The sequence below is a fragment of the Anastrepha ludens genome, chromosome 5 (genome assembly GCF_028408465.1).
Source record: "Anastrepha ludens isolate Willacy chromosome 5, idAnaLude1.1, whole genome shotgun sequence".
In the NCBI taxonomy this organism is placed as follows: domain Eukaryota; kingdom Metazoa; phylum Arthropoda; class Insecta; order Diptera; family Tephritidae; genus Anastrepha; species Anastrepha ludens.
In genome coordinates, this window is record NC_071501.1 from 59,743,334 (window position 1) to 59,763,033 (window position 19,700).

Sequence of the window (19,700 nt, forward strand, 5' to 3'; positions counted from 1 at the left end):
GATAGCATAGGTCGCCAGGTTATGCTATCTATCAGATCAGCGCTAGTTATTGTTATGTCAGCCGAGCTGCTGCAATTGCCCACTACCCTGGAGGAATCGTCGTAGCTTACAGTGCTGAATGTCGAATCTGCTCTGCCAATAGAAGCCCCCTGCGATCATTTTGTAGGCTTGAGTGCCAAAGATCGTGATGCGCATTGAAGTCACCTACAACCCACCAATGGGTTTTCACCTGACAGCTATACCTTGAAATTCTAAGTAGCTATCCCTGCGGTCGATGCCTTCATCGATGAGGCGATACTGCACTGTGTGGTGGACTATGAACGCTAGGCCACCACCGTTGTCTCGCTGCGATCATGTCTGTGCACGTTATAGCCAGTCCTAGCTATTAGGGAGGAGCTATCGCGCAGCTTGGTTTCTTGGACCGCAGCTATTGGGATTTCGTGTCGGCTCATAAAGTCAACTATCTCGTCTACCTTACTCGTAAGTCCGTCCCAGTTGAATTGAAGAAGCTTAAAGTTTCTTGGCAAGGCTGTTGCAACACGGGGTGTGAGGGACACGTGTGGTGACCTACGTTGAGCGTGCTAAGCATTCCTGTGTTGTTGTTGCGGCCTGATGGTGGGGGGGCTCTGCAGAGCAGGGGGCAACGTAGTCAGTTGTGCACTCACAGATGGTGCGCAGGCCGGAGCATCTCCGAAAGTGGCACCAGCCATTGCAAAAATTGCATTTGACTGATGGCAGGTTCTGAGGTATTCTGGTCTGACACATGGAACAGACTGTGCGGGGATCAAGAGCTGCTGGTTTGTCCACGGACTGGGGTTGGAGCAGGAGTGAAGGGGATGGGCTGTGTTGGGAGAGTTGCGTTGCACCGATAGGCTTCTTACCGTGGAGGTATGGGTTGTGGTGTCGGTTGGAAGTGCCGCCCTATCAGGGGGGTAGTAGCCGTTGAGACATCAGACGCCTGCTGGCGGGAGCAACACGAGGCCACATACCATGTGGACCACTCCCTATGTGACCTAAAACCTGAACAGGTCTTTAGGTGACTCCACCCATTGCACTTATTGCACCTAAGCGAGATGGAGTTCGGATGGATTCGTTTGTGGCATACGCAGCAATAGAATACCTCTGGTCTAGGCTTGGATTCAATACCAGCCCTGAGGAGAAGTATTTGGAATAAGATTGCTGCAAGGAGTTGCTCCTGTGACGTAAGAGGTTTTGTGATATACCGTTCACTAGACAGGGCTAGTTTACTGGGGCGGCAGACCTTTGTCGGAGAAAAATCTGAGTCATTCCGGTAACATAGAACCGGCTGCCATGGGAATGCTATTTTTACGCTTTCATTTTATTTGTATATTATTATTAATAGTTAGTAATTCATATCCTCGGGTTTAATGAAATTATTTATATTCCATTCGAAGGAAATTTTCCGTTATCAACTTTGTACAGAGAGATTCTCACGAATCATCTAGAGCAATATACTTACCAACCATCAATCATAGTTCAAATATTCAAAGATGTCATGTTTGATTTAAAATGGAATAGGAGAGCGGACTTTGAACCTCGTATGCAACTTTGTTTCTCTTTTCTTGCTGTGTTTCTTTTTCTTGCTTTATTTGTTTGTACGCAATAAATAAACAAGCCATTGGGGATAAATATTTCAATCTGCTATATCTCCCAAACTGTTTTTGGTTCATACTATTAGAACCTTAAATATTTTACATTCTTTCTACTTACTGGCTCAAAGTTGAATAATCGTCTTTCTTGCTCGTTTCTGGAATCATGTGTTAGTTCTGAGACTTCTTATGGTCTTCGTTGTAGCAGAATTATCCAAGCTATATCTAATTTTGTACTCATCAAACGCCGTGCATCAAATAATAAACCACCTTGGAGAAGTTAAGCTTGTTCCATCTAAAAACAACAAACATTAGAAACAAAGCATACAAGAAGCAAACATATGTTAGTAATGAAAGTGATGGATCCGATTGAAAAAAACATGTCGAAAAAGAAATCGGACTCTAGGTCCAATCCATATAGTTTTTGGCATTTCATCCCATTTTTCGAGCATGAGATATGAGTATATGAATTCTTTGCTCCCATTTATGGCCTGCTGCTCCCAACATTCACTCATCTCATTTGCCTAATATTACTTCGTTCGAAATCTCGGTGAATGATGTTCTTATCGCAATATCGCATCTAAAGTTTAGTCCTAGATCCTAGACACTGAAGCATTATCAACTATAATTTTATAAATTTTCATATGCCTTAGCGAGCCCAATGGCATACGATTGTGTAATAGCAACAGTAACATTACGCGCGGGAAGGCTCATTACTTTTCAATCAAACCCTGTAAACTTATTTTATGTTGCCAACTAGTTTGTAAGGCTTAACCCTGTAGAATGTATATTAATAAATAAAATTGTTTATATTATATTAATGTGTGATTTGTTAATTTTATTTTATTATAAACAATGCGAATTTTATTTTACAGCAGATTGATTCGTGTGTACGGATAACAGTGCAAATTCCGAAGGATGCGGCGACACGCTTACGCCAGATGGCATCGGAGGGTAATCCCGCCCTACGTGCCCTCGGCATTATGTCTGTGCAGTTGGATGGCGACTCTGTGATATCCATAAAATTACCCGGGCAAGAGATCAATCTGAAAACCGCAGGTAAGCTAGTAAATCTTATTTTGCGTTCCTCATTTTTTTACTGAACATTTTTTCAAATATTTTTAGATAATACAGCGGAGGCTTCGTCGACGAGGGCAAACGACGAGCTGGGTGATTTAACACAGCTGTTGGAAGCGGGAAGGAGTACGATAGGATGTCTTAGCCATGCGTCTACAAGTGGGACATTATTACAATCACAAATACAATATCGTATCCCCGCCCCAAATATTGGGCTGGCCACCAACAATGTTGTATCACCGCCACAGCTGCATCAACACCAGTTTGTGCAGGAGAGGCGAAATATGCTGCTCGGCGGTCCAAGTACAAGCAGTGCTGCTCAAGCCCTTCTACAAAAGCAGCAAATGCAACAGCAAAGTCTCCATCATCAAAACTCGCAACGCCAGCTCGTACCAGGTCAACCGCTTTTTAAGCCCCCAAACACTGTGTGCCCCATGGATGGAAAAGTTCCAGTCCCACCAATGTCTTCAAACTTGAATGGTGGATCGAATGGTAGGGATTACCCATTCGTGAGTATGAGGCAAGCTCGTGTGCTACAGGGTCGCGAAAATGCGTTGAATAGTAGTTTAGTAAATACCAACCAAACATTTACTTCAAATAACTCACAGACTTTACAAACGCCGCAGAATGGACAACTGGAACTTGCAAGTGGTTTAGGTCCGTCTGCTAATGTTCCGGTAAAAGCTATAAAACATTCTCCAACTGTGGAGCTTTTATCGACAAGCTCAGGTTTACCCGGAAATAAATCACAATTCTTGCAACCTCCTCCACCCCCGTATCCTGGTGTAGGAAGTGCAACATCAAACATCGTAAACAAACCCGCCTCTCAAATTAATAAACCAGTGCAAAATTACTTACACAAAGGAGTTGGTGGATCGTCAGTTGTTGCGCTTCAGGCAACTACTTCGACAACCACCAACAATAATATAGCGATTTCATCACCACTACTTGTAAATTTATTACAAAACGATGGAAACACTGTTACAAATCAAGTGAAATTATCGCCGCAAACATCTTTGTTGCAACAACCATCGTCTTTACCGTCGGGAAGTTCTGGGCCACAACAATCTCAAAATCAACATCAACATCAACAATTATTGAGTTCAACTATGCGAACGCAGACAGTGATGACCGACGTAATAATAGAGCACAAAAAAAGCCAACAACAACAGACACAACTTTTACATTCAGTTTCTGATAATTCATTGGTGGGCACATCTTCACCAGTCGGTTTGTCTTTATCTCCTAGTGGTACGGGGAGTATGCGTAATATGCAGCAACAACAAACACAACAGATAATAACAAGTCCCGGAAGCAATTTATATGCCCAGCAACACATTCAATCAAACTTTCAACCACAACATATACCATCTCAGCAAGGAAGTTTTCTTCGACAACAACGCCAGCAACAGTTGCAGGCAGCTGTTGTTCCGATCGGGGGCTTATCATCTCAGCGTTTCATGCAACAACAGCAACAGCAACAACAACAATCTTTCCAACAGTCTCAAATATTGCAAACGCAGCAGCAGCATCAAGTGACCCAGCAGGCTGGTATTAGTGGAATTATGTTGACTAATTTGCATCAACAGCAGCAAACACATGTTCGACAAGTTCGTCCTGGCGGTGTAATGCCTGGACAGGTAGTAGTTCAACAACATCAACAACAAACACATCAGTTTCTTTCGTCTGGTGGCATGTCGCCGGCTGCCTCGCATTCACCTGCCTCCAGCCACCATTCTATGCATAGTCCGTTAATAGGGCCACACCAGCAGCAACTACTATCGCCTTCGACAACACCAGTACAATCCCCACATTCTCATCCGCCACATGCACAAAAGCAAATTGGTCAACAACAGCAACAGCAAAATCAGATGCAATTACAACAACATCATCAGACAACAATGATTATACCACCAACGGCATCGCCTTCATCCCGCAGTGTTAATATTCTTCACAACACGCAAGTAACTTTGGCGCCAGCTCTATCTGGAGCAGGATCCGGTACTAGTGGTAGTGGCGTACTAACAAATACACAAACTACACCACCTGATTATAACCAGGCGGCTATAACAACATCCACAATGCGTTGGCCTGCGTTGAACAAACCAATGGATTCAGTCACTAAAAGCAGTTTCCAGGAGTTTGCTCGATACCAAATGCAGTACAATTTGCAGCAGCAACAAATCAATAATAATCATCAATCACAACCACAAATAAAAGATCACCAGAAGCAGAAAATAAACGACCACGTAATAAGATCTGAGGCGGATGCAATTGTTGGGATTGTGGGAGTGTCTTCGCTAGATAATGCTGCCTCGGCGAATGGATTATCAGATCCCTTAATAACTTTGTCAGATTTTGAAGCTTTAACAACAAATGACCTTGACGCTTTGTTACCAACATTGAATTGTGATTTAGACTCTGCTCTTAGTTTGGATGACAAAAACGAATTGGAGTCACTTTTACAAGATGCAAAAGATCTAGACTTGGATCTAATTGAAGAAAATCTATCTGCCGTGGGGGTAGATATTGATGAGACAGCAGCTGCCGCATCGTCTCTCTTAGATGCAGAAGCAACACAAATACCGCCAAATGACACACTGGGTCTTAATCCAATGCAGTTTGGACAGCAAAATGCACAAATGCCACAAAGCATACAGCAACAAACATCGTTCATGGGCATTAGTAGCATAATACCAACTCAACAAAATCAATTGCAACTACAGCGAAATAATATTGAACAGTCGGGTGAGGTGATCCAAAATCGGTACAAACCGGAAGAGAATTTGTTTATGCAAAATAACCAATCTAATCAGAAGTTGCAATTGCCACAAAATCTATTATCTCATTCAATACAACCGCCAGAGCACCCTAACCAGCATTTGCAACAACAAAAAGCGCTGCATCGACAACAAGAAACTCGTGTTGCAGACGCAAATCAGATCCGTTCAAAGACTGCTCCTTCAGCGGTTTGTTCAACTAGCCAGAAACAATTTTTAATAAATCCTCTAACCGGCGAATTGGAACCAATGCAGAGTGATGATAGCGAAACTGAGGCAGAACAGGAGACTCAGCAGTTGACTTTAATAACGACAAAACCACATACAGTGTCGTCATTAATTGACAGTTTTAGTAGTAATCACCCAAGCGAAAATCTACCCAACTCTATTTTCTTAGAGGATGACTCAAATTCTTGTGGTACCGCAGTGTCAAAACTTTCAGTAAATGATCAAAATAACGGAATCATACCCGGGGCGGGAAGCGATACAGAGCGCTCACGTGATTCTTTAATTTCAAACAAATCAAATCGAAGTGTCAAGCATGGAAAACGGGATGGTAGCCAAATGCCCAACAAATCCATTGCTTTGCCTAATAATATGGGTGAATGCGGTACACATAAATCACCCAGTCCAAATATAATAGCAGCAACGGCACCATCTACTTCGACGACGAGCACAGTTTTGACTAGTGTGGGGGTTTCGCAAAGAAAATCAAAATCTAATTTATTACGTGAAAACCAGCAAAACAATGTGAGAGAGAGAAAACAAGATGGAAGCTCTGGAGCTACTAAGCCTAAAAGAACAAAAGGAAATGCCAGGTCAAAAGCTGTTGTTGCTTCGTTATGTACGAAATCAGTTTCTGCTCCAGCAGTATCAGAATCCACATCGACATTAGCAAGTACTGCTGCCGAGGTAAATAATACTAACGAAAAAATAAAATTACGGTTAAAGTTGGAAAAGAAGGAACCAGTGTCTCCCGCTTATAAAGTAGATGTTTCTTTTATTGCTTCACCAAAACCTGGAACATCCGAGGCATCAGCGAGCAACACTTTAAATACAACGTCACAAGGCAATATTAATACTAGTACTCAATATAATATGAATATAAACCAAAATCCAATTCCGCCAATGACTTCTTTACAACAGAATCATATAGAGCAAGCTCATGTTATGCATCAATCAATTGCTTTCAGCAATTTTACGGCACCGCTTACATCCGTTAGTGTTGCACCAACTTGTTCAACCGATGAACCAAGGGTGCCTCCGTTACACATCAGTCTAAGGGGAGGCAAAAACTCAATCGTTATTAAAAGCAGCCGCAAAGATCGCAAAAAGCTTCAGAGTTTGCCAAACACTCCGACAGAAGCACATAATAGAGGTGGTGAAGATGATCCGAATCAGACGTCAAATAAACTGCTAAAACTACAAGCGTTGCAATTGCCCGATGCTAGTACAGAAAAAATAATGCCATTTTACAGCAGCTTTTCCACAGCATCAACGTCATCAGTTTTTAGCAGCAGCAGTAGTGGAAACCATAATAACTCCATGACAGTAATGACGTCAACGCGTATTCAAAATTTGCCGATTTCCAGCGGAGAACTAACATCGACAACTCCGTCGATGGCGGTAATATCAGCAGCGCCTTCCTTCTTGGGTAGCAAGAATGGACTGACAATAAGTGCAATTAAACCCCTTGATTCGAAGAGTGGCAGTAATTCAAATGACAATAAAAATTTAATAGTTGGCTCGACTAATGTGGGGACGCTACCATTTCCACCACAACTAATTGCGCAGTCTCAATATCAAAAACATTTGAGTTCAGCACCATTGACCCAACAGCAGCTACATTCTTCTAAAGTTCAATCAAGTTTATCTAGTAATATAACTCTTAATTCAATACCAAACAGTAGTATAGTAGCCTGTTCTAGTGATAATTCTGTAAATGTAGCTAATCGCGTTATTAATAGCTTGAATTTAAAAACAGCGGCGACGATTACACCTGTTGGCGTCGGGGGCGGTAAGCCGCTGACAAAAAACCACAAACCTCCATCTTACTTAACAGCAGTTCAACAGCTTCAACTTCAGAAGCATCAGCAGAAACAGGCGCAACAATTTGGGGTTCTTGGGGAAAATCAGTCAGCTCAGCAAACTATGGTTGCGGTGGCGACTATGCTGCCAAGTGCAACAACACTGAAGCGAGTAACAGTACCAAAATCGTCTGCAGAACATACTGATTTAACCGTGAAAATTGAAAATATTACTTCAAAGGTAGAGACCAATGAATCTACAGATGTAAAAACTGCAGTAATTTTACCAACGTCGTTGACGAACACAGTTGTGGGGTTTGAAAAACAATCTCATGAAAACGAGACACCTTCAACTATTTCAACTGTTGTAACCAATGGATGTACGAGCGCTAGTAACGTTGTGGTTTCTAGCAATCAAGGGATAATTGTTAGTACAACCTCTCCTGCTTTATCCAATGTTACGTTGCGAAATTCGCCTGCAAGTAATGGAAGTGGTACACCTGGTCATGGCAATGGCAATGGTACTGGTGAAGACAGTGGTATCGAGTCAATGGATGCGTTATCTGAGAAGAGCCCCCATCAGCAGTCAAGCAGTCCGACTCAACAGCAAATAAGTGTCGGTAGTCTTGGTGGTAGCATTGAAAAGTCTACATTGGTTGTTGTAAAGAAATCTTCAGCAGGTGAGGCAAAGGAGGAAAAAATAGACGTAATTGATATTAAAAGCAAAATAAAATCTTCAATATTAAAAGATGGTGTCGATGACAGGACGGAACTAAATCTTAAATCGACAGAAAAACAAACATTGCTTGATTATGCAGATGATGAAATTGAAAAGGCTTTAGCCAAGATGGAGGGATTTAATGAAGGCTTGTTGGAGGTGGCTACAAACGTATCAACTCCGATTAAAAACATTGAGCAAGTCGCATCCACTTGCTTTGTGAAGACCGAAAATATAACGACACCTACGTCTCCGAAAACAGAAACAATTACCAATGGAGAACAATCAGATCACCTCCTCGAAATTATAACACAGAGCAATACTGGCACAAAAATAGAAGTAGGCCTAAAGGACCGAAAAAAAATTCAAACGATTGTTCTTGAGGATAAAGTTATTCCCAAACTCAGAGATACTAATCTTGCAATAGATAATAAATTTGATAGCGATAGTAATATTGGGAAACATATTGATTCCAAAACTTTAAGCAACCCAATTATTAAGTTAGCTACATCAAAAATTCCGGATGCAAAAAGTAAAGAAAAATTTTCAATGGATGATGATAAAGACCTTGAAGTTCAAAAACAACGCCATGAAGCGTCTTTCCAATCACAGCTTCAGGAATCCGTTTTCCCTCCTATTTCCATTGAAATTCCGACTCAAAGTGAATCTGAATCTAGTCGCATTCGCACACGTGCTAGTAGTCGTTTAGGAAGCCCTTTAGATGCAAATAAAACAAGTCCAACAATGTTGTCGACATTTGTGGGTAGCACTCCACAACTAAATGTAGGAGGGGCTGGTAATGGGAGTCAGCAAGGGAACTTGCCTGCGGCAGGAGTCGGGAGTAAGCGCAAACGTCAGGAATCTGATACAAGCGCCAACAGCTCTAACAATGGATGTACGGAAGAAAAACGATTTCGAACAGGTAGCACATGTAGTGCTGCTATTAACTTTGTAGCAGATGAGAATGACGCAAAAATTACTGATTTGCCTTCAGTAAATGAAGGACAAGATGATCCAAAGTGCTTCGCTGGAAGAAAAAGTGAGGAATCTTCTGACTCTGACGAACCATTAATTGAGGTGGCTGAAAAAGTACGCAACTCAAAAGTCGCAAGTGCTATTATAGGCAGTAACGATTGTGGTGTTCAGTCAACCCTAGTGGCAGCAACAAAATGTGAGTTTAGCAATACAACTTGGTTGGAAAAGACCACTCGTAACAGTCGAGCAATAGTACATCAAACCAGTAAGTATCATTTTACTATTGTATAATTAGTATATTATGTTTATATATGCCATATATATATAATTGCTGCCTATACCCTTTTTTGGGTACCTACCTACCCTGGCCAAAGATGAACATCTGTACCAAAATTCATTGAAATATACTTAGTTTTGCTCGAGTTGTCGTACTTCCGAATGGAGAGACAGACATGACTAAATTTACTTCTCTCATAATTCGCTTTCATTAGGTTAAAGTTGCTCGTCGGGATATGTGGAAAATATACCGCTTAATGTTACAGAAGAAGCCCGCAAGCTGTGTTAGACACCAAGTGTGGCCACACAAAGTACTAATTATTCCATTATTAATTAATAGATACAGTCTGTGTAATAGAAGAGTGACCGAAAAAATTCAAATAAAAAAAAAAAAATAAAAAATTCGTTATAAAAAAAAAAAATAAAAAATTCGTTATAAAAAAATGTAAATACTGCTAAATGGGCGATTTGAAGCAGTGTTCTGATACACCCACCCTAAAATCCTAAAGGTCAAAAAATTTCACGGGCATCTGCCACAAAATATTTGAAGAAGCTAAAACACCTCTCCAAAGCAAGATCAGAAGATTATTGATTTATTTGCGACATAGCCGAACTTACCATTGCATGAGGCTGAATCAATTTTAAAGAAAACTGGTGTTAATGTATCCAAAAAAATATTCACGGATGGATCTTTCTTTTGGGCGAATAATTGCGTACGTCGGTACACTGATGATAATCTACAACTTCAACGAAAGGTTAAACACCCAGTTAGGTTCCTGTTTGCGGTTGCTTCTCCGAAAAAGGATTTAGCCGTTTATTTATATTTAATAACATGAATAACATTTTCCAAAAAGCATTATTACCGTATGCTGCGAAGATGTTTGGAAGAACTAACCAACCTTGGTTTTAACAAGAAGTCAAAGACCCCAAGCCTCGAAGTCGAAGTTGTGTGTGGAATTGAAATTTTGGACTGGCTTCACAGTCGTCTGGTGCTAACCTAATTGCAAATGTTTGGGCTATAGTTAATCAAAACTAAAAAAAAAAAAAAAAAAATGGACAGTCAAAAAGCTTTCAAGGCGAATTCGGTTGACTTGGAGCGGATTACCTCCACAACTTGCGCAGAAATTAACACAAAGTATAACTCAATGATGTGAAGTCATTATAGCTAATGATGGTGATTATACATTTTATTGAATTTCTTGAATTTTTTGAATTTCCATTTTCCAATTTCCGGTATTCTCTTCTATATTCCTTTATGTGTACAAAATTATAATACCTTTGTGCGGGTATAATTAATTTAATCTAATCCAATTTAACCCAATGGTTCGATTCTCATAAAATATTTCCAGCGTACATAGGTATTACATAATCAAGCACTTTTAAGGGAATCGTCAAAAGAAAACGTTATTGCTTTTGACAAAAACCAGGACGGTTAATTTTTTTAATTAAAAAAATAAGCCGAAAACAAATCTGTAAGTCGAGCCTTCCTAAAAGCAAACTGTTAACGGTTTGTCTTCTTAATGAACTAGATATACATACATAGTTCACCCTCTCTTCCTCTAATAATTTTCGTGTATTTTATTTTGATTCCACTGCTTGTTAGGGTTATTTAAAATTATAATGACGATCAGAAATGTAACATAAAACTCATATTTCTAACTTTTAATTGCGTGGATCAAAAAGCACAATAGTGGGATAGGTATAGGCACGCACCTGTTTTTCTGTATGTTTTTATAATTTTATTAAAAAAAAATTTGATATATAATTTAATAATTTCATTTAGAAACATCAAATATTAGCAGTACGACTGGAAGTGTATCGACTATATCTTCATCAACAAGTGTAATGAAACCAGCCGCAGCTGCGCCGTCGGTGTTCACAAATATAACTGGAGTCATAAAAACGAGTAGTGGTAAATAAAAGTAATTAAGCGTCATATGCAAAGCCAATACAATAGTATGCTTCTTTTTTCTTTCTAGGCACAACTAATAGCTCAGTTTCGTTGGAATCAAATTCAAATGAACGCAATGCTTCCACGATCACTTCAGTTACACCGGCACATTCCACACGTGGGAATACAAATTCTACTCCTGCATTTTCGAGTAGTTCTGGAATAAATAACAATAACAATAATATAAACGATGAAAAGATAGGAACACGAAGAAGTGTGCGCACAAGTGCTGGCATGCATAAAAATTTGTACGGGCGTTCTGTCAGTTCTGCAGCAACGACGATGGGGGCTGTTTCACAAATCACAGATCCAACAAAGTCTCCCATTTTGACAAAATCAGTCGGTGTACATGGAAGTGAACTCATGGGAGTAGTGGAAGCTCGGCGGAAAACAAGGAGCGCAGGTAAGTTTCTTATTCGGGAATTTAAATAATACTGCCTTAGTCTCTAAGAAAAAATTTTCCTTTTTAATAGTTCGGTACAATAGTATTTTTATTTTGATGCAGATTGAAGCAAATGTATTACAAGTTTTTGTACTTTAAATTGCTTTTGTGCAGGATTTATTTTATTTATTTATTTAAGATATGTGGGTACATGTAAGGCCTTTACTTTTACATAAAGGAAGTTACAAAATTTAAAAATTTAATTCTAGTGCAATAGAATGTAAAATAAAAAACTAACTGTCAGATATACAAAAGCAATGAACCGAATAGTTAGTGCGTGACTACCATTTGGTAGTGCCGGAGTTCGAAACTCGCCGTGGGCACGAAACAGCAAAATGACAGAAATGGGTTTTTCTATATTAATAGTGGTCGATCTTCGGCAGCCAATGACAAACCTCCGAGTATATTTTAGCCATGAAAAAGCTACTTATAAAAAACCAATTCCGTTTGTAGTAGGCGCAAAATTGTAGGTCCCCCCATTTGTGGAACAACACCAAGACGCACACCACGAATAGGAGGAGGAGATTAGCCCAACAACCAAAAACGGTTGTAAAAATCAAGTAAATACCATCACGTTCATACGGAAAATGCAAGTTTTTCAAATTAATGCAGATATTCAAATGTATGAGTTTATATTGGGTTGGGGAAAAGGAAATGTCGTATTTGTGATCGAAATTTGACGCTTTATTTAACGTACTTAGAATTATCCGATTCAAGTCAAATATGCCCCGTTTTGTTTGCACTTATTGCCATTTAGAAGGCAACTTCATTATAAACGCCCCTCCTTATTTGCAAAAAACTCAGACAACCCGTTTTCGCAAGCCTCTTTTGAGGCCACCAAGGGCGTTTTGCATTTACCGGAAGAGATGATAGTCACTTGGCGCCAGGTCCGGATTATATGGTGGGTGAGATAGGACATCCCATTCGAGCTCCCGTAGCTTCTGGCGGGTCATCAAAGATGTGTGACGACGAGCGTTGTCCTGGTGAAACACAACACTATTCCTATTGACCAATTCTGGCCCCGCACGATACTAACCACTTTTTCACATGCCCCATCAAGCCCACTCATCTAACACCTCTCTCCCTCTGGACCCAACCCCTCGAAACAGCTAGTTTCCTGGGCCTACCGTTAGATGAGCTAGACGAAGACGACCGGTAATTACACTACACTGACAGGGCGAAGATACTGCTTCTGGTCAATCGCCTACTTCAAACGGTCAAGTTGCTCACAGTAGAGGACCGAATTAAGGGTCTGGCCATAGTTGAGCAGCTCATAGTGGATAATTCCCTTCCAATCCCACCAAACACACAGCAAAACCTTCCTGGCGGTCAATCCGGGCTTGGCGATGGTTTGGGCCGGCTCGCCGTTTCTCGATCACGATCTTTTTCGCTTGGCGTTGTCGTACGTTATCCACTTTTCATCGCCAGTCACCATCCGCTTCAAAAATGGGTCAAGTTCGTTCCGTTTTAGCAGAGAGTCGCAAGCGTTGATTCGGTCCAAGAGATTTTTTTGCGTCAATACGTGTGGCATCCAAACATCCAGCTTTTTTTTGGTATCCAATCTTCTGCAAATGGTTCCAAACGGTTTTCGGCATCTTCGACATCTACTACACCAGAGCGAAATCTATCGAACCAACGCTGTGCTGTGCGAATCGTTACAGTATCAGGCCCACAAACTTCACAAATTTTTGCCGCCGCCTTCGTTGCATTTTTACCTCTACGGTAGTAAAAACGTAAAATATGACGAATTTCTTGCTTGGTGGACTCCATCTTTGACGCGCTATAACTTAAGACTGAAACATACGATCACAACACTGTCAAAGAGACGCTTGTAGTACAGATTGTCGTCTTCAAATCGCCGTTTAGTGTGACCTGATGCAATAAGTACAACGCAAGATATGTTTAAATGTCGCGTTCGATTGACAAAATACGACATTACTTTTTCCCCAACCCAATATTTCATAGATTAATAGTATATAAAAAATATAAATAATAATTCAAGTTACAATTAGAATAAACAGGTAATATTCATGTGGTGATTAAAACAAGTATGAAATAGAAATAGATACGATACAAAAATGACTTAGTGATTTTATTAAAAATGCTGCTCTTCGATAATTTAAGTTTAATCATAAACCAATAAACCACTGTGTCCACCATGACTGTCAATGACTTTTTGTTTTCGATTTGATTTTTTGCCATAAATCCTTATTTTAGAATCCGGTTTTCCATGAGGTTTAGGTCGGGTGACTGGCTTGGCCAACCCAGAACTTTGCCATTATTTTATATAAACCAGTCACGTACTAACATGGCAAAAAACGACCGAAGTGGCATATTCTCCTCCTTGTAAATAATTTTATCCATTTTATTGGTTATGATGAGGTGAATAAATAAATAAACTGAACGAACTATTCTGCCAGGCAGATTCCTGCCGTACAGTTCTCGCTAAAATAACGTTGTTGACTTCAACTGAAAATAACCGAATCTGAGCAACCAATAACGCAAATTAATATAACGGGTATATTAAATTCATAATGAAGCTGTGATGCCATTGTAATTCCAATATAGCTTTACATTTTTTCGACCCGCACAAGAAAATCGATAGATAAGTAGCGTACCTATTTTAATGGCCATATGCGTATGTATAAATATAGCTTTTCTTATAATTACATTTAAGACTGGAAAGCAAGTATTAAGAAGAGTAAGGCTCTTAAATATGATTGCAAAGTAGTGAAAAAATAAATAAATATATAAGAAACCTAGACGGTTAAGTCCCATACACATTCAATTTGCGGAATTGAACTAATTGTGGATTACCATTTTGTATGTAGTTACCCCTACAGTAATCGTCTTGTAGTAGTAGTAGTCTTGAGACATGTTCTGAAATGGAATTCCAGAACCTCACAGCATTAATGGAAGCCTTGATGAAGACAAGTAAGAATATTTAGAAATAATCAGGCTTTGATATTTTGAAGTTTTATATTTTATAAGTCTTTACATGAATGTAAAATTTTTTGCCGCAAGATAATCAGAAATGCTGCATCCAAAAATTTTAGTTTTCTACAAAGAGATGTGGTCACATCTTTTAAGGCCATATACATAACGTCCAATATTGTTGAACGCAACATAAATTTTGTGGGATGAAACAGAACCAAGTTTACAATATACGTGCATAGAATACGTAAAGTGAGACAAAATAGTAGGGCAGCTAATTTTATTCTTGCCTGTAAAGGGGCAAACGAAGCCGACGTTCTTAATCTACGTAAAACAGCGTAAATGTTACTACCAATTTTTTAACGTGGTCAGAACAACTCAACATAGAATTCACAATGAAACCTAAATTTCTCACCATGTCAGTAATCGTTAGAATACTACTACCAACATAACCGTTGAAGCATGAATATTTTTTTTTTGCTGTCGATGGACCTGGTTTACCGGCAGGCTCCAACATTTTCGATAATTAGGGTTATCATAATAAATCCATTTTTCATCGCTAGTGACGATGCGATGCAGCAAACCTTTTCTTTTCTGCCGTTCAAGAAGCATCTCACACATCACCAAACGTCTCTCGATATCCCTCTCCTTTAATTGATGTGCCACCCAGTTACCTGCTTTCTGCACCATTCCCATCGCGTGCAACGTGCACGGTTGATCTGTCAACATCCAACTCTTTAGACATATCATCAAGGGTTCGACATGTGTCTTCATCCAATAATTTTTGTAGTTGAGTATCTTCGAATTTTTTCGGTGTACATTTGTGAAATTGCCACGTTGGAAGCGTCGAACCACAAATGAAGCATGACTTCCCGCAAATGTTGTTTTTTCAGGACGAACGTAAACATTTTTGGCGTCAGATAAAAAAGGATCTTCATCTTAAAATCACCAGTATATAACTAGAGCGAACACAAAAATAGTGTCAGCAACGACACCTCTTTTAGGAGGGCGGAAACTTATTCCCATACCCAATATATATATATTTATTCTAATATACATCTTCCTGCAAAGTTGCTGGTCATAAGCTTGTATCCTAACGTCGTCAATTATTTTCAACATGGCTGTAGAGCAAGTTAGGTCTAAGGGCTAGCTCTGAGTGCTATATTGATAGCAGGTTATTTCGTTTAACATAAGATGAAATTTGTGATACTATCAAGGACTCCCATAGTTTGGAAAAGGCTGGCAGAATGTTTATCGGTCTATATTCATAGTGATTAGAGGCATTATTCTTTTTAGTAACTGGAATAATGACAGCCTTTTTGCACTTTTTGGTTGGAAAATAAGCGGTTGTGAAGCAGTGCCTTTTCACAAATATTTGAATGCCAAGAATAAGCGGCAGCACCTTCATCCATCCCATCTTCACTTATAACATTAGACTTAATCGTCATAACAGATTTTAAAGCTTCATTCCCAGGAATTCCATCAAATTGAAATGTTTCTTTAAAGCAAAATGGTCAATACATTTCTGCGGTGCAATAATCGATAAGGGCATTTAGGTAAATTTTACACTTAACCGCCAGTTTTCCATACACATTCAGCCTTTTCAAATTAGCGCATAGATCTTTTGATAGTAGAGATGGGATCAGTTTGGAATCACAATACAATTTCTTTGCATGTCTTATAATGATTGATTTATTTATTTTGAGAAATTTTGTACTGTGACCCAGTCTCAATGAACGAACCGTCGTTTCAGTTAACATTTGACACATCTTCTTCTTAATTGGCGCGATAACCGCTTACGCGATTTTGGCCGAGCTTAACAAAGCGCGCCAGTCGTTTCTTTCTCGTGCTAACCGGCGCCAGTTGGACACACCAAGTGAAGCCAAGTCCTTCTCCACCTGATCCTTCCAACGCAGAGGAGGCCTTCCTCTTCCTCTGCTACCACCAGCTGGTACCGCATCGAATACTTTCAAAGCCGGAGCGTTTGTATCCATTCGGACGACATGACCCAGCCAACGAAGCCGCTGGATCTTTATTCGCTGCGCTATGTCTATGTCGTCGTAAAGCTCATACAGCTCATCGTTCCATCGCCTGCGATATTCGCCGTTGCCAACGTGCAAAGGTCCAAAAATCTTACGCAGAATCTTTCTCTCGAACACTCCAAGCGTCGCTTCATCGGATGTTGTCATCGTCCACGCTTCTGCACCATACGTTAGGACGGGCATGATGAGAGTCTTGTAGAGTGTTAGTTTTGTTCGTCGAGAGAGGACTTTACTGCTCAGTTGCCTACTTAGTCCAAAGTAGCACTTGTTGGCAAGAGAGATTCTACGTTGGATTTCAAGGCTGACATTGTTATCGGTGTTAATGCTGGTTCCTAAATAAACGAAGTCTTTTACAACCTCGAAATTATAACTGTCTACAGTGACGTGAGTGCCGATACGCGAGTGCGCCGACTGTTTGTTTGAAGACAGGAGGTACTTCGTTTTGTCCTCGTTCACCACCAAACCCATTCGCTTTGCCTCTTTATCCAGTTTGGAGAAGGCAGAACTAACAGCGCGGTTGTTAAGGCCGATGATATCAATATCATCGGCATACGCCAACAATTGTACGCTCTTATAAAATATTGTGCCTGAGCGATTAAGTTCTGCGGCTCGTACGATGCTCTCCAACATCAGGTTAAAGAAGTCACACGACAGCGAGTCACCCTGTCTGAAACCTCGTTTGGTATCAAACGGCTCGGAGAGGTCCTTCCCAATTCTGACGGCGCTGCTGGTGTTGAGCAACGTCATCTTACATAGCCGTATTAGTTTTGCGGGGATACCAAATTCTGACATAGCGGCATACAGGTAACTCCTTTCCGTACTGTCGAATGCAGCTTTGAAGTCGACGAAAAGATGGTGTGTGTCGATTCTCCTTTCATGGGTCTTTTCCAAGATTTGGCGTATTGTGAATATTTGGTCGATGGTAGACTTTCCAGGTCTGAAGCCACACTGATAAGGTCCAATCAGTTGGTTGACGGTGGGCTTCAGCCTTTCACACAATACGCTCGCTAGAACCTTATAGGCGATATTTAGAAGACTAATCCCGCGGTAATTGGCACAAATTGCAGGATCGCCCTTCTTATGGATTGGGCAGAGCACACTTAAATTCCAATCGGCAGGCATGCTTTCATCCGACCATATTTTGCATAGGAGCTGATGCATGCACCTTACCAGCTCCTCGCCGCCATATTTGAATAGCTCAGCCGGCAGTCCGTCGGCGCCCGCGGCTTTGTTGTTCTTTAGCCGTGATATTGCTATTCTCACCTCGTCATGGTCGGGTAACGGAACGATAATTCCGTCGTCAACGATTGGGGTATCGGGATCTTCACTTTCTCTATGACATGCGCAGCTGTCACTGTTTAACAGGTTCGAGAAGTGTTCCCTCCATAATTTAAGATTGCTCTGTACGTCAGTCACCAGATCACCGTCTTTGTTCTTACAGGAAAACGCCCCGGTCTTAAAACCTTCTGTAAGCCGCCGAACTTTCTGGTAGAATTTTCGGGCGTTGTTCCTACTGGCCAGCATCTCAAGCTCCTCGCACTCACGTATTTCGGCCTCACGTTTCTTTTGTCGGATAATACGTCTCTCTTCCTTTTTCAGCTCTCTGTAGCGATCCCACATGGCTCGCGTTGCTCCCGATCGCAGCGTGGCTCTATAGGCGGCATCTTTTCTTTCGGCGGCAGCATGACATTCCTCGTCGTACCAATTGTTTTTTCGGGCTCGCCGGAATCCGACGAGAAATGTTGCTCCATTGCTCGCGCATGCCGGTGTGTTGGGCAGTGCTCTCCGAGAGCAGGAGTGAGAGTCGAGTGGCGAATCTTCTGGCTGTCTGTTGTGATTGCAGCTTTTCGATGTCGAACATTCTTTGCGTAGGTAGATGTACGTTTTTTGCTGCACAGAGGCGTGTGCGCAATTTGGCTGCAACAAGGTAATGATCCGAGTCGATGTTGGGTCCTCGGATCGTACGTACATCTAATACACTAGAAGCGTGTCTTCCATCTATCACAACATGATCGATCTGGTTTCGCGTTTTTCGATCAGGGGACAGCCAGGTAGCTTGGTGTATCTTTTTATGCTGGAATCTGGTGCTGCAGACTACCATGTTTCGGGCCCCGGCGAAGTCGATCAGCCTCTGTCCGTTGCCGGATGTTTCGTTGTGCAGGCTGAATTTTCCGACTGTGGGACCAAAAATTCCCTCCTTGCCCACCCTGGCGTTGAAGTCGCCAAGCACGATTTTTATGTCGTGGCGGGGGCAGCGCTCATAGGAACGTTCCAAGCGCTCATAGAAAGAATCCTTGGTCCCATCGTCCTTCTCTTCCGTCGGGGCGTGGGCGCAAATTAGCGAGATGTTGAAAAATCGCACTTTGATGCGGATTATTGCGAGACGCTCGTCCACCGGAGTGAACGATAGTACTTGGCGACGAAGTCTCTCTCCCACAACAAATCCGACACCGAATTTGCGCTCCTTTACATGGCAGCTGTAGTAGACGTCGCAAGGTCCTAGGTTTTTCTTACCTTGCCCCGTCCATCGCATCTCTTGGATGGCAGTGATGTCAGCCTTTACTCTCACGAGGACATCAACCAGCCGGGCAGAGGCACCTTCCCCATTAAGGGACCGGACATTCCAGGTGCATGCCCTCAAATCGTATTCCTTATTTCGTTTGCAGGGGTCGTCATCAGTGTTGGAAGTTCTCATCCGAGGCTTTGTTGCTGTTTTCATTGGGGGGGGGCTTTTTAAGTGGCGGGTCCCAAACCCAGCGCACAACCAGCTATGCTGGGATGCTTCGCCTTCTCACTTTAGCTCACTCCCGAACGGGTGTTCGGAAGCTAACCAGAGGATACGTGGGCTAATCCCGGACGTTGTGAGCT

The 19,700-nt window shown here is 41.3% G+C and overlaps 1 protein-coding gene across 4 annotated transcripts in view; it reads left to right on the forward strand.

Annotated features, from left to right (window-relative positions):
* Positions 1-19,700, forward strand: part of LOC128864910 (uncharacterized) — a 43,927-nt gene that overhangs the window by 19,549 nt on the left and 4,678 nt on the right. For 3 of the 4 annotated variants that reach the window (XR_008454720.1, XM_054104670.1, XM_054104673.1), the window contains exons 2-5: positions 2,486-2,669; positions 2,736-9,452; positions 11,247-11,375; positions 11,443-11,817. Coding sequence is in view for 3 of the 4 variants with exons in the window: in XM_054104670.1 (XP_053960645.1) it covers positions 2,486-2,669; positions 2,736-9,452; positions 11,247-11,375; positions 11,443-11,817 (7,405 nt within the window). In the remaining variant the exon portion in view is untranslated. The remainder of the gene's footprint in view (positions 1-2,485; positions 2,670-2,735; positions 9,453-11,246; positions 11,376-11,442; positions 11,818-19,700) is intronic. The other variant, XM_054104672.1, reaches the window with a different exon arrangement.